At 39.1% G+C, this 23,901-nt stretch overlaps 1 protein-coding gene across 7 annotated transcripts in view; it reads left to right on the top strand.

The window, feature by feature from the left end:
* LOC121328580 (kazrin-like) overlaps nt 1–23,901 on the top strand; it is a 295,129-nt gene that overhangs the window by 193,129 nt on the left and 78,099 nt on the right. For 6 of the 7 annotated variants that reach the window (XM_041273346.1, XM_041273347.1, XM_041273348.1 and 3 more), the window contains one exon: nt 5,712–5,816. In XM_041273346.1, coding sequence (XP_041129280.1) covers nt 5,712–5,816 — 105 coding nt within the window. Of the gene's footprint in view, nt 1–5,711; nt 5,817–15,067; nt 15,257–23,901 lie in introns of those variants that run through there. The other variant, XM_041273351.1, reaches the window with a different exon arrangement.

Raw genomic sequence — 23,901 nt, 5'->3', positions numbered from 1 at the left:
ATGGGCTTTGGGGTTTGAGATAAGCAGGATTTCTTTATTTAGTTTTTTCACATAATTCTTACCCTTCTCAACCCTCTAGCATATTATAGATTCTCAATGCCCCCCCTGGAAAAAGTTGTCATTGCTGCGAATTGAAAATGTTTTTCCCCTTACTATGTGTTGTGAATTGAAATGAAGAGGGGCCTCGTCAGAAACCTGATAAGAGGCGCTTGACAGCACGGTGCATTCATATACTTTTGGATATGAGCTTTTTAATCATAGTTTGTTACACTGCCCTTACGGTTTATTTGCAGAACAATATCGCCAAGTGTAATTATTTCTTATCTGAAACTGCTGTCAAGAACAGGTTCCCCCTCCCTCCCGCTGAGTGTCCAGATAAAGGAAGTCTGCTAGTAAATGAGTTATGTGTCTTGAGGAGGTGTGCTGTTTGCCCAGTCTCTCTAATTTGAGTTTTGATTCATACTGAGCCTGTGTATGCATGCCAGCACCACTGATAGGATTGAGATTCTACTTGAGATTGTTTACTGTTTTCTTCTTGAACGAGACAACGAGTAAATGATCATTACAACACAAATGTCACTGTAGTTTTCCATTGATGTTATTTTAGTACAGCTATTAATTGAATCAAGTCGTTTGCTTCAGCCTTCGACGACCCTCTTGGCTAATAAAAGAGAATATCCCATACTGCAAAATGAGCTTTGGAGCCAACACTGTAGCACAAATACCTGTTAGTTTAGGGTTAATCTGAGGGCACCGAAATACAAAATGTATGGAGGAAATATTAATGCACACATTTTACATAAAAAATCCTAATATATTTTTGACTGCTTTTCCATCGTAGCCACTTATCACCTAAACAAATGCGTCAATGGGAAGAAGCTGTAATAAAATGAGAGTGCTGTAGCAGAGCTCGAGCTAATGTTGCAGCTGTGGTCTGCAGGAAAAATGGCTCTGCAGTTGCACAGTGCAGATAAATCTTCATAAATAACATGATTTATAAGACGGTGCATTTCAGTTTTAAATAAGAACTCATCTTCTTTTTTTCCCCATTACTGAGTGGCATGTGTATTGAAGTGACAAGGCAAGAGGGAGGCTGGATTTCAAATTGACTCACTTTGTCTCTACAATTCTCCTCACACAATCTGTTGTATTCAATTTTGTGTACACAAAACCCATTACTAAGCGAGAAATCTTTTTTTTGTGTGTGTCACAAATAACGGTTTGCTGTCTGCATTGACTTGTTTAGAAGCCATAGAGAACATTGCTTTACTAAACTTGTAATGTATCGTTACTTCCCTGTGCTGTAGTTGTGTTTCCAATTTTAAAAAGGTGCACACAAGAATCCCATTAACCACCACCCAGTCTGGGTACCTTCAGAACAGCCTAGCGTGTCACTGTCCTGGTGTTTTACATGATTGCATGTCTGCATTGTACACATGTGTTCTTATGTTGTGTTGGGTTTTTTTAATAATTATTTCTAGATCTGTCTTTTATAACGGTAAGAGCCGGTGCCACCTGGTGATCGACACATTGAGATCAGGGTCCCTTTTAGTTCTGGTTACACATATGTGTACTGAAGGCTGCTGCCACTTATGTGCTTTACATGTACAGTAGACTGTGCTGATTAAATTGAATGCAGATTAGTAATGAACGCTATTGTAGTCGGTGCAGTACCCAGCACTACGTTTGAGTTCCACAGCAGAGTAGGCATGCAGCGTTTCTTGATAAAGACCTCCTGATAAAGTCAACTTTGCTTGTTGTCACCATTTATACTTGGTCCCCTTGAAGAGATATTAAAAGGCTGCAGTATTCAGAACTGTAACCATTTATAAACTAAAACAACTATTAATCTTGGCATTACTAAATTAGATCTCTCCAAAATAAGGCTCTGAAATGTGTGTCTCACAGATTTAATGCAAGGATACTAGATGTTAACAGTTACCCAAATACCATTCTGTCCATATCTCTAATGCAATGGCAGCCCTGGTCCAGGAGGGCCAGTGTCCCTCCTGGCTTTTGTTCCAACAGTACCCTAAATTACTTAATTGGAACAAATAAGCTTCTAGTAAGCACTTAATTGGTCCAATTAAGTAATTTAGGGTACAACTGGAACAAAAACCAGGAGGGACACCGGCCCTCCAGGATCAGATTGCCCACCGTTGCTCTAATGTATACCAAATGACTATAATAGCTAGATCAGTTTGCTGTTTTAAAACATTTGGATAAGCCCATCATCTTAAATACATAAAACCCAGTATAATAAATGTATACAACTCTGTACCAGAGAATAGTATTCTGTACCAGGATAGCTGTGAAGTTCAAGACGGACAGTTCTAAGATCTTTGTCAGCGAATTGTGATGTAGACCTAGGCTAGATTAATGGAATCAGCCTGCTTTGTATACAAGTGGGACTCTATAGGATGGTAGGAGGATAAAAAGCACTTGTCAGGCTCCAGATATTGTTGTTGCCTGATTTAATGTGCCTGAACCTATTTTTTATGATTTGCAAACAGTTTGCTTTGTGGAATCCCCCCGAGATGAGAAATAATAACAGATTGGCAAGTCACAAGGCCAGGCAGTGCACTATAAATACAATTGTACCGCCCTGTCAGTGCTGTGGGACAATAGAGTGTAAATCTGCTCCCCTCACTACAGGAGTCAGGGTAGGCCTTCTTCATTCATACTCAAGGGCACCAATCACCCCTGACAGTTTGTTATAAACGCTTTTGATGATTTTAAAATGAAGGTGGTGATATTGTATGCACTGGCAGTCTTATTGCAGTAGCTGCAGCCATCCATCACTTAAACCCTCACACATAATGTGAGTAGAACACAAGAAACTTCTAATTTTCAATGATAGGGAAACATATTATTATGGAGTTTACAGCATCTTGTAAAGCTCTTTGTGATGGTGGTCCACTGTGAAAGGTGCTATATAAAATAAAGATTGATATTGGATTAGAGGAAAAAAGTTTAGCCATCATACAAGCATGTCTCTGTCATCTTATTCTGATAGACCTAAACATACTCCATCTTCCTTCCCCAAACCCAGTTTATCTAAGCACTGTGTTCCCCAAGCTTAATTAATAAACCTGAACTTGTTAACAAATCTGCAGGCCTTTTAATATCTGAAAGTGAGAATCGGTGTCTGTACCATAATAATAAACCAAAACCCATTAGTACCCAGTCCTGCTTTTCTGTTAGTCTGTTTGACCTGTTGTCTTCTCATATATACTGTACCTCCTTGGTATTTCACATTAAAGCAGTATGTGCCAATGTCCACTTCTCTACTCTCCTCAGTGGGTTTCAGTTCAATAGTATCCATAGCAACATGCAATTGTGGATGCCTAAATCCAACTGTGCATGTGCATCAAGAGGCTTTGCAGCTGTGTTTCATGGGTTACTCAGATATGAGTCATGTCTTGTTCCCAGCAGGGTAATTAACAGTGATCTTTTCGTACATGCATAGCACTGGTACATACTGTAGTAATAACAGAGATGAGTAATACCATGTAAACACCCTAGATGGACTTTCTTTTCTGTTAGGACTTTATAAATGGGGTTAGGGCTGAGCTAGGAGCATGTTAGCATGTCACTGTCAGTACAGTGCAGTAGAATTAGCAGGCTGTCTTCATCGGCATTGACAAGCAGACAAGGCTGTGAAGATCATTAATAATACGATCTGATCAATCGTGATCTGGAGAGTTTGGGATTTTCTTGGTAATAGACCTGTAAAAAATACATTGGCGAGGACCCACCCTCTGCCTTTTCAAATATTTTCAATACAATTCAACTCCTACCCCAGCAGGGTTGTTTTTTTCTGCTTTATTTAAGAGCCCCACTGTTATTTCAGTGTCTGATGTGTCGGAAGCTGAGTGCATATTTACGAAGTTCTGGAGACTCCTTTTGCTAAATTTGACTCTACCCTTCACTTCGAATTGTGACCTCAGAGGGTCACGTGTCTTTTTGGTTTCCGGATGATAAAGACCGAATGTTTTGAGTTATTTGCTTCATCATCGGTACACCTCTGTAACGATTTCCTTAGTTTGATTGTGGGTTTCATAGAAGAAAAAGGAAAGCTACCATATGCTTCATGTGCTTGTGTTGCATTGCAAGGAGTGTTAATTTTCCAGGCAGGTTGTTTTAAAGGAGAGCTAACCATGCTTTATTAACATTGGAACTGGTCCCCAGACTATGAAAAATAATTGAGCTGTGGCCCACCCAAACACATAGGATAAAACACAACTGAAAAACGATAATGATGATGACCCTCGCTTGGATGGGCAACAGTGCACCGGAGCATCCCATCTCTGCTTTGCTTAGAGACTAGAGACTACAGTGCAGATAAAGCAGCACAAGGAGGCTGTGTGTAGTTTATGAGGTTTTCTTCCAAGTATCTTTACCCTGCAATGTGGGGGTGATACTTATCCACCTCACATTCAGATTAGCATAAGCAAGTTCTTTCATTAAGATGAGACCATAATGTTCTGTTTGAAGAACTCTGATTTAAAATATATATATATATATATATATATATATATATATATATATATATATATATATATATATATATATATATATATATATATATATATATATGCTGATTTAATTAATCAGATATCAGTGGGAACCAATCTACATAGACGCTTGTACTTATTCTATGATTTAAAATAAAAAGGCCCGAAGGGATTGAAAAGTTGCAGCTTTAATCATCTCAGACGGCAGTGCTGTATTAGAGCAATGTATTCAGCTATGTATCAGGCCATCAGAGGCAGAGACTGTGTTTAAAGTGGTCCAGTTAATCTGCTGTTCAGTGGGAAAGGTGGCGGGATGTCTTGATATGTGCTGTATCTGTGAAAGCTGTCAGCCCCCCTCCCCACTCCACTCTACATGATCCACTGCAGAGCCCTGGCTGGCTCTCTAATTACTGTGGAAAGGATGCACAGCTCACCCCGCCCACAGTCCACAGTCCCATACTGCTCTCCAGCTCAGATGTGTCTGTCTGTCTGGCTTACAGAAACAGGGTTCAAAATATGCTACTAGAACATTTCAGTAACCTGCACCATGTACTGTAATTCCAAAATTAAAGCCAACAGCAGCATGAAGATCTGACATAAGGACAGGAACTTCAATATTGTAAATACCCAGATTCTGATGCACTCAATATGTGTGCGTGTGTGCATTTTTACACACAGGCACCTCTACGACATCCCTGTCACTGGGATATTCATCTCCCACTGTGTATAATAAAACTTTTTTTTTTACTGATGCTACTTGGAGAATTTAATTAAATGTCAGTAAACCGGGCACAAGCAAAACGATGCAAATGATTTTCAAAGTCCCTTTCTAACCTAGATATGTGAAACAATGAAAATGTGACATTCATACGTACAGACAGACGAAAAGAACCTTGTTACAGCCCCAGATTGAATCGCTTCATATCTTGTCATTTGGAGTGTCCTAACACGTTTCATCCCCATTGCATTAAAGCAGTGTTGTAGATGTTTATATCTCGGCACCACCTAACTGTTTGACACGTGAGATCTGAATACAGCATGTGGGATCTCAGCGGGCTAATTATCAATTAGGATTCTGACACTTTGACATGTGGTTATAGAAGCATAATATAAGGTATGCAAGATTATTGATCTGTTTGATAGATCTTCTTGCTGAAGGTTAAAATTATTCTTGTTCTCTTTTTTGCACAACAGATCCTTCTATCCACCAAAGGCAAAAGGCAGTGACTGACATTTGCTTAAAAACTGACATAACCAGCCTGATGGACTTTAGTACCCCGGATTCATCGCTCGACAAAGGTAACAACAAACAAACACTGTTTGCATGGTCAACCAGAGCATCAAACACAGTAGTACTAAAAATGAAAACTAGTATTGTATTGCCAGGTTCTTAGTATTAGTATCTGAATGTTATAACACTCATGTTGATAACTTGTAGCTAAAAACCCTTTCTAATGAAAGAGAACAGAACCATGTCATTAAACAGTAGCTTATGTTTTTTTTTTTGTTTTGTTTTGTTTTTACCGCTGTTTAGCCTTTCTTTGCATTACTGAAATCCCTTAGCTCTTATTCCTCCTTCCCCAATAGCTGCCCATCAATGAGAACCATTGGCAGTTGCTAGGTTACATAACAGCTTACAAATTAAATTAATTTACACGCACAAAATACTCACGGTATAAATAAGATCGCTGATTGCAGGATTTTGGGTACTATACTTACAACATCACTTATCAGATAAATATCATACTTAGCAGTCTGTAAGCAGCTATCCTGTACTTTATTAGTGTAATACAACATTAATCCAATATATAAAGGCATGAGCCAAAACATTAAGCCCTCAAATTAGCAGTGTGCAGCCTTGATAGAAGGTACGTTTATTAGTTACTGTGCAGAACAGGCAGTAGCAAGCTGCTATTTTTTGTGTCTTTTTGTCTATTGGACCTACCTTCTTTAAAACGGTTAATCAATTTCCTCAGCAGTTGCTGCCCTTTACACTAATAAACTTTTTTTGTTTTTTTTTTTTAATTAATTGTTTGAATAAAAATAATTAGAAACTGAACTTGGCTTTGAGACACGGTTCTGCTGTCTTTGCCTTCCCGTCTCATGCAGCGCTGTTTGACACACTCATTATGTATTAAAGTAGCAACGCTTGGCTCAGCGGCAGAGCGTGTAGCCCCGCTTCTCTCCCCTCCTGGGGTCTTCAGGGAAGATAATTAAACATGACGTGTAATTATAAACAGGGTTCGTACAACAGGGCTCATGCAAGCGGCAGCAACGTGTTATACTGTTTGCAGCCTCAATAGTCAACCACTTTAGCACATTGTCATATTAGCTGAAGAAGCTAAAGAGCAGAAGTCTGCTGGCTTGAAACAAAAGTTGAGCATCTTATAGTAATGTATTCCAGCAGCCAGAGGCATGAGTGATGAAGAAGCAGTGATACAAGATGGTGGTGATTGTTACTGTGAGGCTGTGAGATTGAGAGGGAGACAGTATTGACCTGGGGTCACTAATAATTACAGTTTCAATTACATTGGTTGTTGAAATTACAATTACAATGATATTGTGTTCAATTACAGTTTTAATTATGCTGCAGTAATAATTATACTAAAAAGTAACAAACAACTTTAACGTGCTTACTCAATGTATTGTAAGTAACCGAGCAGAAATCACAGGTACAAATGCAGAAACATACAATAAAGCAAATGGAGTCACTGAAAGTAGTTGCAAATCTGACAATAATGATTGCTCAATGTAAAACACCACATGGAATTGCGAATGATTAATAGCCTGGAAAGATGTGTAATTGAACTGTAATTGATTCATTATATGGTGCAATTACAATTAACTAGAATTGCACAGGTGTGCCAAGTTCAATTACAAGTACAATTATGTTGTAATTCACTCCAGGCCTGCTAGGTGGCAGTGTGCCCTTGTAGCTGTAGCAGCGGGACGAGAGGCTGTGTTCTGGTGTAAAGAGCTGAACGGGGGTCCTTTCCATATACGGCAAATACAGGGCGTAGTTATTCCTTGAATTTTCTTATTTTCTTTATTATCCCACAGGTAAAGTTAGTTTGGTGGTCTCATCTGCTGGTCCTCATCACAAAACCTCGCTCAGCTTGCTCAGCATGGAGAGTATACACCTTCACGGGTCATTTCAGTTTCTGTTTTACTTTTCCCTTAGTATTTTCATTTTCAAATGTTCTGAGTGGTTGTGGATTCTGTTTCATTTTGTTTCGCTTTCTTCATTCCATTCACGTCGTATGCCAGTGTGGCCCCACCTGCTCTCTGTCTGTGTAAATGCACTGCAGGTTGGGCCGCCAGAGTCGAAAGGTCATGCTGAATAGGCTGAGGAAGGCAGTTCAGTTCCCGTACTCAAAGCAGCTCGAAGTCCGGTAGAGCTGAAAAGAAAATTATTCAAACTCTTTAGAAGCAACAGAACCACTGAAATGATTGAAAACACCATACATAATAAAAGAAATGTAAACCAAGGGAAGCACACCGTCCTGCAATAAGTGCACAGTATGTGAAAGTTTATATACAGTGTATTACAGCTATGCAATATGAAATGTATATTGTGTAGGAGGCTAGGAGCACATGATAGATTGTGCAGATTGGTGCTAAATGAAGGCATTGTGTTCAGACAGAGGGATATTTTTTGAATGAGGCCCCTCAAATGGAAACAAAACTACGTAGTTTTTAACATTGCATTAATAAAGAGCTGTGGGATGTTTCATAGCAGCCACCCAATAGGAGATAATGTGTGTCAGTGCCTTTGTTGCAGGTGGGAGAGAGGTGCTTGAACAGCCAGGGTTTTGTGTTCATTATCAAAGAAACAGGCTTGTCCTTTCACAATCAATAGCCCGATATTCAGGGACTCCTTGGCTCGAATTCAGAGGGAAAGATTACCTGTGTGCTGTGCTGTCCTGGGCATGAGATTTTGTTCCTGTGCTCTATGTATCTGGACTCTGTAATGCACAGCCTCCTGGGTGGGACAGAGTTTACTTGTGTAGCAGTGTGTGTCTAAACAGTTCCATACAAAATAATTGAGAAGAATCGGGTTCATTGCTAAGTTGTATTAAATTTGCTAAGTTATGCTAATGATGGAAACAAACACACATGATGTTTGCCATTTCAGACCTTTGCGTTGACTGTGGTGCAGGTCACAAATGCTGTGGATTTCCAGGATGGCAATAAGACCCCTATTGCATAGCATTTTCAGCCACACAGTGAGTGTATAGGTAACAAGTTCAATGTTAAACGCATTGTAAAACCAGGAATGACCACCACAGTGTTTCATCCAGACGTGATGGAACATACAGACCCCTGATGTTGCTATTCGTGTCTATATTGTACGAACATTAATGGGCACACGGAATAAGGCTTTTAGTTTAGTTTATTCACTTTGTGCCCACAGGGCTAGCACAAGTACATCTCAACAGTGCAGCACTAATACAAAGAAATAAAAAGGGAGAACCTGGAAGGGAAGACGATCAAGCAATTTCACCAGCAAATATACTGCAAAGAAATGATTTTCTCAAGGTGTTCTCTTTGTCGATGCTTGTGCAGTAACTTGTATCTGACAGTCCTGCTCTTAATGTCTTTTTCGTTTGCCTCAAGCATCCTTTTAAAGACTACTTTGCTGCTAACCTTTCTTGACTAGCTGCTGAAAAAGATTAGCGGAGTGTTGCTGGGTGATTGGCAGTGCAAATGAGCTGAATGTTTAATTGGCCTTTCTCTTTATTAAAGAGGGCGGAAGAAAGTATGCAGCGCTGGGTGACTTCTATTGAATCATGTTGACTTAAGTAATTCTTAAAGGTGTAAGAACCCCACCAAACCTGAAACAAGCCTATTACACACGTGTTCATTATTGTTTCGCAACTTGACTTTCCTTTCTGGGGTTGTAAATCCCCTGTACACACTTAGAGAGTTTTACATTCTCTTATCCAGTTGTGATGAAATGTAGAATATTCTTTTTCACACACTATTAAAGCATTAGAATCCTGGGGGCATGTGGAGAAACACATTGATCCATCCGTCTGTATGTCTGTCTCAATGTGTATAGAATGCATCTTGTTTCTAGTGACAGTCTGGTGATTAGTTAAACAGACAGCACCGATTCCAAATTCAAATGCAACAAATTAACATAAATGCAGCACATTAGAAATCTACTCAAATTGGTTACATTTTGGGCAAGAAAACATGTCTGCCATATTTATTGTGCATTTTTGAAGTAGTACAGATGACAGCATAGGAACTAGTTTTGTTAAATTCATTTTGTGAGCCAGTTCCATTAGCCAGTGGCATAAACTCACAGCCAGTTGTATTCTAGATAGAACAAAACATTGACAAGTATGAGTGGTTGGAGCAAGCCAACTTTCCAGTGTTGAATACAATAGGAAATCTTATTTGAGTTTGTGTGGAACTATGCAGGTCACTGCTTTAAATCCTCGGTTTTATCAGTTTCATGGCACGGATGAGGTGGAACGGTGGAATGATTTTCTGAGACACGTCGCTTATAAAATTTCTCAGAGGCATAAACTTTTTTTTTTTATATATATATATATATTACCCTTGCTGCTTTATGGTGTTTTCAGTCATTTAAAATGATTGTGGGTTCTTTGAGGTGCTTTGAGTGTTGACTCTGCCTCGTCCCATTCAACATGACCTTTCTGTGAAAATGTGTGCTGTCACCAGAATTCATCTCACGGGTTATATTCTAGAGAGCGAAAGTTTCAAATAAATAAATAAATAAACAGTTTGTTCTTGTGCCACAGAATTTATGATTGAGGTATAAATAAAATATTGTTCCATTGCCTTTTTCAGGATTGGTTTGGGCTAGAGGTGAATGAGCAGTCAGGAAAGGGTTCAAAGTAAAACATAGATCTGTATAGAGGATGGGAGAGCTGGGAACCAGAATGAATGTGTTAATGAGATCTCAGACTCTTTCACACACTATGAACGGTCGTGGAGTACTGTAGTTATTCTGTGAATAAGGACGACTATCTTCATGTGTATATAATGTTTATATACCAAGTGCAATGTTTCAAACAAAATTAAGCAGTTGAATTCAGTGAGTTACTTTCTTTATGAGCATCTGCATCTCACTGGTATATCCATCTCAGTTACATATGTGAGCAGGAGGATGATGGGAAATGTAGTTCTGAGAGGTCCATGCAGGTACATGGGAAGCCATCTTGAGGCAGGGAATGCACTTTAAGAGTTTAAAAAAAGTGGTCAAAATGTAAAAATAAACACATAAATTAAAACAATGCACACACCTTACATAAACAGTTGTAGCAACGTATGGGAACATGTAACACAGTAAAACAAAAAGGTCCTGATGTGCCCTTTAAGCCCTTGTGTAAACAGCCTGAGCAGTAAAACAGATAGCCCTCTAATGAGATTGTTCAGCCTTTGTGTTAATGCTCATACCCTGCTCTGGAGAACCACTGCTTTGTGTATGTGAGTATCACGCACTGCATTGATAATGAAAGGAGGCTGCAGAGGGATTTCATCAGGCTGACACCTCTGTGTTAGTTTGGACAGAGGTCAGCTTATTATTCAGTTCTCCTGAAACTAAATGCTGGGAGCCAAAAAGGCACAATCTCTGTTGTCTTTGCATAGTGTTGCATTGCGGTAGAAGAAGTGACTGCTCACCAGCAAATGCACATGCAATACCAAAGTTACATAAGAGGTACAAAGCCAGCCCTGCAGGTGACCGCTTCAGCTTACCGGGCACCTGGCCAGTCCACTGTAGCGCGATGCATGGAAACAGTCCATGCTGATTATGCCTCCCTAACTTACTGCCAGAGCCAATGTGATGATGCCTGTGCATAACCAGGATACGAGCCTGCGCTTGCATGACTGTATGACTCACCCTGCACATTTAACAAGCGAGCCATTCATGGGTCCTTTTCAGTAGATACAGTAAGTTTTCAAAACGGATATCATTGGTGGTGCCACCACTTAACATATTGTTTTTATCCATTTGTTGCTTTATATCTTTAGGGAACATATTTAGTAACAAGTTGAGTTAATGAGCAATACATGTGCCACCTCCAGTCATTGTGTGCAGCTTAAAATGATTTGCATATATTCATACATCAGATTACCCTATAGCAAGGCATTGACAGCATTATGCCAGGTATAGAGAGTATACCATTCAGATATGACATCAACTGGTACAGGAACCTGTGTTGGTGGACAACACAGACAAAACATTTGTCTGCTTGAGTATCTTAGTTTTTCCCTCTGTAAAAGCAAAGCCAAAACAACTGAAAGTTAGCTTGAAGAGCATTATTTCTCACCAGTGACTTGAAACGAGGCATGCTGAGAATTTAACACGGGGGCTAAAACACATTGGGCTGCCTTTAGTTGATTTCACACCAGGGCAGCACTAGACAGAGGGTAATTACCAGGCCACTGCTGTTTACCTTTGTTGTATCAGAGCTGTTATTGCACAGGTGGAAGAAGTAAACCATCCTGTTTCCTGTCACTATTTCAGGGAGTTGTTTTCAGTAAAGCAAGTCAGCCTCTGGAAACCAGTACAGATTCAAAACCAGAGTGTGCTTTAGATTTCAATCCAATTGCGCCCAGAACATTTCAACTGCCGTGTGGCCTGTGATATAAAGTTGGACGATAGTCACATTTTCAATGATCGATTATTGGTTAAACTCTCGTACTCTCTCTTTTTCTTGGACTGCATATTGCTTTTTACATTGGCACTGGCTCTGTTCGTATAGTCAAACTGGGCTAAGCCAAAACCCCTAACCTAATTTCATTTATGGCCTAAGCCGAATTTGAACCCGGCCTTCCATGGGGATGAAAGGAGTTAGGAGCTAGCCTGGTATCTGTATAACTTGGCTATACATGTCTTTTTAAATTATTATTATTTTTAATATTTATGGTAGATACGACTTTGTGAATATTTGTATATTAACTTAATTATTTTATACAACTGCCTTAAAGAGTAAATGGTTCTGTGCTGCTCCAATACTGAGATTGATTTATATTACCTTATTGCTTGGATTTCAGTTAAAGTAATTGTAGCTAACATAATAGTTTGATAACATTTATCCACCATGCCCATTTATTCATTTATTCAGTCTCAAATGTGCAGTTTTTATAAACACATGTTAGAGCAAGTGTGTATGTTCATTGCAAAGCTTTATATCTGGTACTGTGCTAGGTTAAAAAAAAAAAAAAACTCTGTTCACAATGTCATAATGAGCAAGCACACAAAGACACAAACACAAATGATACAATCTCACCAACGTTCTGAGCTTGCAGTATTTCCACCTCACTAGCCCATTTAGTTTTGTTTTTCTCACATACTAATAAACTGACGAGCAGCAGAGTGACTCAGCGCCTCCTAATTGCGTCCATGTTGCTGTTTATCTACACAGGTTATGAAATGCATCTGCTGCTTATTGCTTGATTTGCATTCACAATGTAGTCATGGAACTGAAAACTGAATTGCACTTTAAAGAATGCATTTTTATGCCCCAAATAGCCTTGCACAATATCTAAGAGTTGTACGATGCATCTTGTAGAGCCTCAGAGCCTGCAGTTATCTGTGGATGATGTCTCCCCGTTCCTGGCAGCTTGTCAAACAGAATGGCTTCGTGTTTAAGAAACTCACAACTCAACCAGTGTGTTGTAGTAATCCAGTGGTAGTCAATCCTGCTACCTCAAGAAGGCTAGCAAATTAGTTGTTTCTTTTAATATATACTTTATAGTAAATTACACTGCAGGGTATCTTTAAAATGCTCAATAAAATTTAATAACCATTTGCTTAATATGGCCGTCGTCATTTGGTTGCACTAGATTTCATAGATCATTCAACAAATACTCCAAACACTAAATACATTAATGTGTATCGCTCCCTTTTGTTCTGGGTCATTTTAGGTTATAATACACCTTTTAACTAGGGGTTATACAATTTGTCTTCCATGATTGTGAAACAGGATGTTTATCAACAAATGGTTCTTGCGTGACATGGTCATCATATATAACTTATTTAAAATTTGGCTTAAACAACCTTGAATTCTCATTTGATCTCATACACTCCCTGGGAATTGCATTAGGTCACCCCAACCCAACTGTTTGCATTGAACCTATTTATATCTATTTGCATATGCAAACTAGGCTGTGTCCTTTTGATTCCCTGCCTGTTCTACTGCCTATGTCATTGGGGTGTACTGCTGGAGGAGAGGGTCACAATCCCGCACCTGCAGGCAGAAAGACCAGATAGAAGATGAGATTCCTAATAAGGTGCCCACTTGAGTGCAGAATATTTGGTCATTGCATGCTTTCATCACAAGGGTCCCAAAGCCAACAATGAAACCATTAAATAAAAAACGGGATACTAAGAAATTGCACAAAACAAAGAGGTTAAAAATGTGGATTTAATTGTAAAATTTAAGAAGCTAGTTTGCAGAAATAGAAAGGGAAGCTGCACTGTAAAACTGGATTTGCAGACTAGACCAACAAATACCTGTGGAATGCAGCCAAAAGCCTGCATAGTGTATTGTTCTACTTCTACTGTACTTACAAAGCCTTTGTCAGCACTGAACAAGGTGAACAGGACAGGCTGCTTGAAAATGAGCATAAAAACATTAGCAATGAACCATGTGACCCGCAAATATACAGTGCAATTGTGAGTGCAACAGCTCTGGGCTACGAATGCCTGAATTGTAGGGACATGTATGATGTGATATGATCTAGTGGTAGATTTATCAGCATCTTTCCGTCAAATTTTTTGAAAGGAAAACAACTGGGGCACTGTTTGGAGTCTGTGAACAAATTTATTTATTTGCGGTTGGTTTGAGACATACTAAAAGAAACCTAAATTAAAAGACAAGTGTTTCGACTAGAAGTCTTTTAAAATAACATTGAAACATTTGTCATTTAATTTATTTAGTTGGTTTATTTATAAACTTAGTGATATTTAGTGCTTTACTCTCTCATATATATATATGGAGTACATAAAAATAAAATAAATAACAATCTGTTACAAAGCATAATATTTTAGGTTCAGAGATGTGTCTTTGGAGGCAGTGTGGTCCATTGGTTAAAGTCCAGGGCTTGTGACCAGAAAGTCACCAGTTCAGATCTCACCTCCTTGTGCTCCATCCTGCAGATGAGATGTTAAATCAGTGTCCTATTGTAAGTGACTGCATATAATGCACAGTTCACAGCCTATCTTTGTAAAGCGCTTTGTGATAGTGGCCCCCTATGAAAGGCGCTATATAAAAACAATGATATTACTATTTGGTTAACAATGCAGGCAGGCAGGTGGGTGACTCACATACAGTAAATGTTTTCGTAGCTGCTAAGGCTGGTAACCAGTCCTAGAGGGAAAGCCCTTTTATGTTCTCTGACATAATCCATAGTGTACTCGTTGTAATCTTAGTTCTTTGTGTGTGTGTGTGTGTAGGTCTGTTGCTGAGCTCAAACTCCACCCAGTCCTTTAAGGGGGAGGTGTTAGCATTACTAACCTGTGGGAGTGACCCTCAAACAGGTAGAGGAGAGAGAGAGAGAGAGGGAGAAGCATTTCCTGGAGAGAGAGAGAGAGCAACTACAGGGAGGAGCAAATGCAGAGAGTGTAGTCTTCACAGAAGCGTTCTTATACATTAACCCTGGATAAAAATTAAATAAAAGAAAACAACCACTCACAAAACACCTCTCTGCTAGCCTCAACTGGGACATGAAGTCAGACAATGAGGAGAGCAAACCAGGTATGTGTGGGTGGAGAGTGCTTTCCTTTTTCTTTTGTTTTTTTTTTTTTTTTTTTTTTTTTTTTTTTGCTGCCCTGGCCAGTAGGGTTAGTAAGTGTCTGTGTCCCTCAACCGATGTTCCAAAGGGACTGTATAACGTGGGCCCGCCCACTTTAGTTTTGACTCAAGTGTATGCATATGCACACAGGGTTTAGTGGTGGATTTGTAGGGGAGTAGGTGTATGGTTTGTGTTTCAGGGACGCTAGATGTCAAGGTATCAAATAAGAGCTGATTTTGAATTTCTGTTCAGTTTTTGTAGTTGTGCTTAAGTAAAAATTTCTTAGTGTTTTAAGGTTTGACTATTCTGCTCAATTTTCTCCATTCAACTAGAAGGCAAACAAAGGCCATGCTTTAAAATAAGTGTGTGTCTGAGGGAGGGAGGTCAGGACCGGTAAAGGTCCCTCTGAATTGAATGTCTGCCAGATTTCATGGTGAACTGAACTCGAAGGAGAACATTGGGTGCATTTTAAACCTCTACTATAGAAACGGTTACTTTTTACGACAGCAATACAGCTGGTCAAATACAGTGCTTTAATGTTCATTATTGTTTGTCGTGAATAGTTACTGTATGATTACTTTATATAAATTGACCATTAATGTTTTTGCATGCTACTGTATGTACTAAGTGTGACTTTAAACCATCAGAAATAATTTAGCAGCACCCAAACTTAGAACAGCAGTGTCACTTTAGGTCTTGAACTCAATTTGCTGTGTTTTAAAAAGGTTTGGTAAATACCTTTTTAAAGTTAAACCTAGGAACAGGTGCAGCTGCCCCTTTGTTTTCTGCCTCCCCTCTAGCTGTAATAAAAAGGTATTGTAAGGCATTTTGAATTTGTACTGTTCCTAAATTTTACAAAGTAAGTTTTGCTTGGCAGTATCTTACTATTTAATGCCAATAAATCAGATACTGCAGAAAAAATTGTTTGCACACATCTGCTTCTGCCAACTGCAGGTGTTGCACAATTTCCAGTGAAGTAATCTCTGTTAATGAAAAGTAATTAGAATTGGAAAGTAATTGGATTGCTTTTTGCTATTTCATTTTTTAAAACGTATTTTAATATAACACCTTACTCAAACAAGTAATCTGATTGCAAGTAACTTGTTAGTGTAGCGTGTTACATTAATAACAAATAATAGAGGACCAGTTCCATGTGTAAAGGCTTAAATGCTTGGAAGGTGTTTGTGCAATCTGTCAAACTGAACTTCCTGCTGATGTGAAGGCTCCTGGTCCAAGCAAGCTAAACTGATATCATCTTCACAGCTGACTTGGAAGTGAAAATTCATTTTCTGATGGCAAATCTAAAAGCAGAGAATGAAATGAAGCTTTGACCAGTGAAAACAGTGCGACTTACCCAACGCTGATCATTATTATATAGTGTCTTTTAGCTGCGCCTCCTGTAGGCTAGGTCACAATCAATCAATCAATATTTATTTTATATAGCGCCTTTCATAGTGGACTACCATCACAAAACACTTTACAAGATAGTGAGGAACAATACATAATTCATAAAATACACGGAATAGTACATTAAATACAATGATTAAACACACAATGCAAAAATATTAAATATAAGCATAATACATTTAAATAAAAGGCTAGGATATGAATTCTAAACATTGTGGATGCATGTGTCAAGCAGAATCATCTGAATAAGATGGAGGGAAAAACCTGAAATAGCAATTTAGACAACAGCTAGTAACAGATATCAGGCTCTTGAGACTTGATTTGAAATGAGCAACTGTGGGACCGACACGCACTAAAGCTGGGAGATTGTTCCAGAGAGTTGGGGCCATGAAGCTAAAAGAGCGCTCCCCGAGTGTGGTGCCCTTTTGCTGGGGTATGAGAAGCAAGCCAGAGTCAGAGGACCTCAGCTGGCGTGCAGGGACATAGCGGGTCAGCAGGTTGGAGAGACACTGTGGACCCGTGTGATGGTGACACGACAAAGGCAATGTTAATATATTGTAGCTCTAGGATGTGAAGCATGACATTGCATGTGTGGAACTGGGACTCAAATACAACACACATTTATGCCGGCTGTTATGTTTTTAACACAGAACAATGGTTTCACACCAAATGTGTCCTACGTTTCACACCGAATGTGTCCTACGTTAACTACATTTGATTGGGTTCATGGTGTTACTTTGTATCAATAAATAATTCCTGAAGTAAAGTGGATTGGTGTTCATGTCGAGATTAAGGTGCACAAAGCAGTGAAGGGAAACTGTCGTTGCACCTGTAGCCAGTCCATTCTCTCGCATCTCTTTCATTAGTATTGCATTCACTTGTGGAGGGGAAATCAGTGTTGAAATAAAATGTCTGTATATACATACAGTTAATGCAAGTAGCAGTGCCACATGTTCCATTCATGTAGAACGCAGTACTTGTCCACTGATAGTCGTCTAAAGTATTTCTTCTGTGAATTAGATGGACCGAATCACTGTCTTTGTAACATTATGACATGAACTGTATATGTCAGTATCCACACTGCAGTGTTTGCCCAGCAGTAAATAAGGCTGAAACTCGGCAGGGAATAAAAAACAAAAATCAGCCTTTTGCTGCATTTGTTTTAAATCTGTTTCAAATGATAAACAAAAACGACACGCTGGAGTCGTTTTGTTTGATTGAAATGTTCCCGTGGCTTTGGCAACCAAGGGCTTGCTTGAGGCTGCTGTCGAAGTTTATCTAAACTACTGCTGTATCCTGAAGCAGGCCTTGGGTGTTCTGGCATCAGTTCCATTCAGCTTGCTTCAGCACCACTTGAACAGCAAAGTGTGTTATCTGAATGCATTCTGATTAGCATGCTTTATCTAATCCTCCAGAGGTTGTAGCATGTGTTAAACTCACTCCAGTCCTACCTGTTATTCTTACTTTATTACTGGTACCCCGTTTATTGTTACAGATTTGAATATTACATAAGAGTAGCTTAATGCTGATATTGGACTTGGCTTTCACCAGGATAAAATGAGACCGTAGTGGTGGAGACCAACCAAGACGTAGCTTCACTGTAATATATGAGCCCAGCACTTTTCCTCTGCCAGGTAACATGGATTTCCTATTGGCCTGCTGTTGATGGCTGAAGTGTAATGCTGGCTCCAGGGATCAGCCTATTTGTGGCCTCCCTGGTGCATCAGCACACATGCAAAAAACCCTGCTGTTCTCAAATGTCTCCCTGTGCAGCCCTGTTCATCCTCTTCTAAAAGATTGTTCTCTTCATGTCAAGTGACTTCATGCCTGTTTTGCTGATATGCTGGGCTGGGCCTTGATCTCCCTGACTTGATGGCTTTTCTATTGTTAGAGAAGTCTTCTGTCTTGAGTTCTTGTGTATGCTGATGATTGGTGACACAACATGTATCCATAGTGAATGTTAATGAGCGAGGTAGTTCAGTGCAAGATGAGAGACGCTTCATAAATTCCATTAAAAGATCATTGAAGAATTCTTCTTTTATATGTCATCTGTATTCCTGTAGCTAATGTATGTAGTGCTTTTGCCTTCTGCATGAAGTGCAGTTTTGTAAACTTAATATTGCACCTGGCCACATTCCCAACTGCTTGTAAACATGTACATGTACGCCTTCATTTCCATCAGCACAGTCAATCGAGATCAAAACTGTTTCAGTTGGGACCGTGTCAGCTCTAGTTAGGAATTGCAGGCTGCCAAAACAGAATCGCTCCACTTTCACTGATGGTGGGAATTAAATGTTGAGCTGCAGAAAACAAGATATTTTGAAGAAATTATACTGTCACTGTATTGAAGGTTGGTAAATTTACCTATTAAAATAAAAAACAGGTAATCTCTGACTTTCTTGTGTAATGTCTGGTTGCAGATCAGATTATAGATTGCAGACTGCAGATTGAACTGGCTGCAGCCCCAGTTTGATAGTGGAAGGAGATGGAATTGAGTTTTACACACTGGTTTCATGGTGCAAGTGTAAACTTGGGGCAATTTCACACCTAGTTCGTTTGACTGGAGCAAACCAACGCTATTCAATGAAATGATGGTAATACTGTGTCAGAATTGTGCCATATACACTCGCAGGGAATAATTGTGCCAAGACAAAGCAGTACTGTCTGTACTGACATTAGGCACTGTTGCATTTGCGCTGATCCGTCTGATTTTAGAAAACCAGCTCCTGATGCATCTATCTCGCCACACTGTCACATTTACAACAAGCTGCTATTATTATTATCATCATCATCATCAATAACACGGTGAGCAACACAACCACGTTATTTAAAGAACCTTCCGTGTTGGACGTGATGGAAAAGTTTTTCCAGAGAGAACTTCCACTCTGGTAATCAGCAAGAGATCTGAGTGCATTTGGGAAAGTGCAATGCCAGTAGAACTGTGGTCTGGACAAAGCTGCAAGTGAATCAAACAAACTAATTTGAACGCACTTCCAAAGGAACTCAAGTTCGCTTGAATTTTTCTGGCGTGAAATGAACCCGATGCAAACTTGAAAACAATTAGGTTGTTTGCAAGTGAACCACGATTCGAATCACTTTCAAGTGAGCTAGGTGTGAAAGTACTCTTATATTTCACATTACCCTGAAAGTAGCTACTGGTATTTATTTGAGGTACATGTTCAAATGAGTTTCCCATTATTACAAAGATCTGAATCATTCCCTGACCACCTTGCAGCTATCCCAAACAAGTCACACTTTTCAGATACATTAGTGAAATCTCACAAGTGTGATATTTTATGACTTTTCCGTATTTGGTACTCAATACTTACCTGTGAAAAATTCAGCAATTTTAAAGTAGCAAAAATATTACTTTTGCAAATGAAATGAAAAATAATATTAAAAGCAGAAATGCTATTGCCTACCTCCTACTGCAAGCTGTATTCTTTTCTTGACTCTGGAATAATTCAATAAAAACAATACAGCACTTGAGACATTATCCTCTTCTGTGGTAAAATGCAGTGTGTGTGTGTGTGATTATAGTGAAGGGATTATTGTTAACCACCTTGTAATGTCAGTGCATATACAAGTATGCACAGCCCCTAGTGAGTCCTGGTGTGCTGCTATGAATGAGAGCTGCTTGCTTTTTCCCCCTGAATAATACTGGAAAGTGAAAATGGTGTTGCAGAGCATTCAAGAGTTCACCTCTTAAAACTCTACCAATGTCACATTGCTTGCGTGTGACAAATCTTGCTGAGCACCGTCTTTAGAGCTATTGACCATATCAAACTGTATAGAGGTTTGCTGTCCGACTGCCTGTCATTTTTACGCCTGTCTAGACAACCGCCTGTCCAGTTGTGATTAAACTTGCTTAGGTCCTTCTTCAGAGGTACTGAATGTGCCAAAACTATCAGGAGATGTGGAGGCTTTCTGTCTGTCCAACTGCCTGTAGATAATGTTTATATTACACATTATTTCCATTTATCTTGAACTTGTTGTCAAATCCAAACTCTTGAGCTCGTTAGCTTTTAATTTATAGTAGTGATCACTCTAATTTTGATTTTACAGTTGTAGCGGAGGATAAGTCACCCACAAGTCTGTTTTCTTTTTTATTCAAAACAAGATCCTCATAAAACTATAGATTTTCTAAAACATTTATGAAAACATTTTATCATTTGTCTTTACCATTAAGTAGATGTGATGATATTTTTAGGATTCACTTGCACTCTATGTAATTTTTATACTGACAAGAGAGTTTGAAGATCACTGGATTAGTAGTGGACTTCATTGTGGGGTAATGAACACTAGACCAAAGAAAAATGTTTGATGTACTGTAAGCGCCTCCACATAGTTAAATCGGAGATTAATCTAGACATGTTAATCGTTAAAGGTTTATGGGATATACTGCTGCACAACGTTGCTTTGTAATTCCCTTCACTCTCCTTTGTTTACCGGGTCAGAAGCATATGAAAATCAATAGTCGTTTCAGATTGCTGTGGGTAATTAACTTCTGACTCCTCCTCCTCCTCCTATTACTCGTGCACAGACCCCTGACTCAGTCTCTTAACACCTAAAGCTCTTTCAATGATTACTGGCTTGAGATCCCCAAATCCCTCCCTTCCCCACTCAAAAACACTTTGATACCAGCCGATTTCAAACCATACATCATTTTCCAAATAGTTCAGTTCTATAATCTTGCATTCTGATCTATATGCTGTTCTATGATCTGTGTGTGTGTAAAATAGTACAGTTCTATAATCCTGCATTCTGATTTGCTGCTACAATTCTCCGGATATATGTAAAAATGTAAGTGTGACATACAGATGGACGGATGCCTGTCTATATCTCCATAATCTGATATTCTCAATAGCATTTGCTAAATAATGTTAAAACCAAGTTTCATGACAATTGGATAAGTGGTCCAGGTGTACAGTATAGAAAAATGAGTGTGACATGTACAAAACCACTATAGAATAGCCCTTTGATTGCTTATTCCTGTAGTTTTATATTGTAGCCTGTTTGGAAGTGAATGTATAACATTGAGGCAGCTTAAAATAAAATAAATCAGACTGATCAAAACAATAAGGGTTGTGCCAGGTGCTGTAGTTCAACACAGCCAGGCTCCAGCACATCTACAGCTACTGTGGTCTTATATATGAAAGTTCACTGCAGTATAAGATAGCACAGTGAAGCCTGTTTTCTCCAAAGTGTTCCAGGGGCATTCTTGTATTTTGTACTCATAGATAATGTTACTACAGTGCTGTACTGTATTTGTTTCTACAACACTGAGTCTAATTGTATCTGAATCTATAGTGATTTATGCCAAAAGGAATGCTGCATGCTCTGTCTGAATTAACTATGAGACTCAACTGTGGCTGTAAGGAAAGTGTAATTCATATTGGGTTATCGTTACTAACACATGCTGAACTGTAGAAGTGAAACTTGTGATAAGATTTGTGGACCCATCAGTCATGATCACATGCAAAAATTGTTTTGATCCCAGTTTTTTCTTTTTTCTTTTTCTGCACGTTTAGTCACAGTGTGAGTAACATCGAATGACCATGCACATTTTAACCTTCGAGTTAATATACAGAATCATAACTGCTAGAAATGCTTACGTACAGTGATCAAGGGCAAGCCTAATTCAGCACAGCACATGAAAATGCACTTTCAACCAAACAAGAATGAACCGAATTAGTTATTTGATTGTATCCTGAAATAACACTGTGCTGTTGGATTGTCCTACACAGTGGAGGACATATTCTGAAGGACAACAAGCTGAGCAAGTTTTCAAATTGTAGAAGACTGATGCTGGTTTAGTGGGGTGGGGGGGGGGGGGGGGGGGGCATGATTTTCAAGGTAGGGCACTCTGAACTTGCCAAGTAACTGTACAAAACCTCTATTTACTTTTGTCAGCAGAAGCTGAGTCTACCTCACATAAAAGAATACAAGAAACCTGATAAGTTATTCATTATACTTTCAGTATAGTGTGTAGGGTGCCATTGTCTCGCCTGTGTGCACAGCTTTTAACAGCACGTTGCTTTTGTACATTACAACCCCCACCCCAAGCATTCTGCTTTTATTCAATTGTGTTTTTTTTTTTTTTTTATTATTATGCCTTTCTTCAGTTACCAAGTTTGAAAACCCGGTTAACTGCATTGTTGGAAAGCTGCTGTTGAAATTTTGGGACAGCCTTTGTTTTTTGTGTCTGTTTTTTGTGAGTTCAGTATCACTAAATCATTTTTTTTTTTTTTAAGAATCGGGTAGGGCTGGGTTTACAGTGTGGGGGGTGAATGTCAGGGCTTTATCTAATTAACTGTAAAACTAAAAAAAACAAGTCTGAAAACAAAATGATTTACAGAAGAAATGTAAGGAAGCTGCTTGGCCCATCAGTGCTCGTCTGGTTCCTAGTAGCTAATGGACCTCAAACTTTGTCTAGTCGGGTCTAAAGGATCCCATTGATTTAGCATCAGCGTGACTAGGTAATGGGTTGCATGAAAGAAAGTTATTGTACTAATGAAAGAAAGGCTTTTTTAAAAAAAAAAAAAAAAAAAAAAAAAGGCTTTGGTTACCCTTTAAAGGCAAATTAATCTTTACTCCAGATCCATCTGCTAAATGAGTTCTCTTGTAGTTAGGTTTGTTAAGGTCTGTGACAGCAGAAAAACGTGTGCCCTTGTTTAGGTTCAAATGAAACGCTGCTAGTAAGCTGTTAAATGATCGAATGCATGGGTAGTTTACTGAAATGCACTCAATTCTAGGTTGGAAACCCCTTCCTACCCTCTATCCTGTATAATTGCATGTACATCATATTGAGTTCCCAGGCCACCATGCCATAGCTGTCCCTAATTCCTGCTGAGAAACATCAATGGCCACAGCGCTATCCTGTCACAATAAGTTTGCCCATACGGGTGACTCGGCTTAGAAGCATGAATTATTTGTACTTATTTAACTTTCATCTTATTTGAAGCCTCCAGTTTGATGATCAGCTGGCCACTTCACCATCTTGTTTGTCAAGCGCCCCCTGGAGCATTTTTGCTTAATGTTCATCTTACACCAAATATGTGTTAAAGATCCCAAACAGCACTCTGCTTATTGCTTTCAGGAGTGATTGAAGAGGGTTAAAGATCAAAGTGTGCTGCCCTTTTTACTAGTGCATTGCTGGTGCAAAGGCTCAGTACCTCTTCTAGCTGCAGTGTACATTTAA

The sequence above is a fragment of the Polyodon spathula genome, chromosome 16, assembly GCF_017654505.1.
Source record: "Polyodon spathula isolate WHYD16114869_AA chromosome 16, ASM1765450v1, whole genome shotgun sequence".
Lineage (NCBI taxonomy): Eukaryota > Metazoa > Chordata > Actinopteri > Acipenseriformes > Polyodontidae > Polyodon > Polyodon spathula.
Note: the sequence above shows the minus strand (reverse complement) of the source record. Positions and strands in the feature narration are given on the sequence as shown.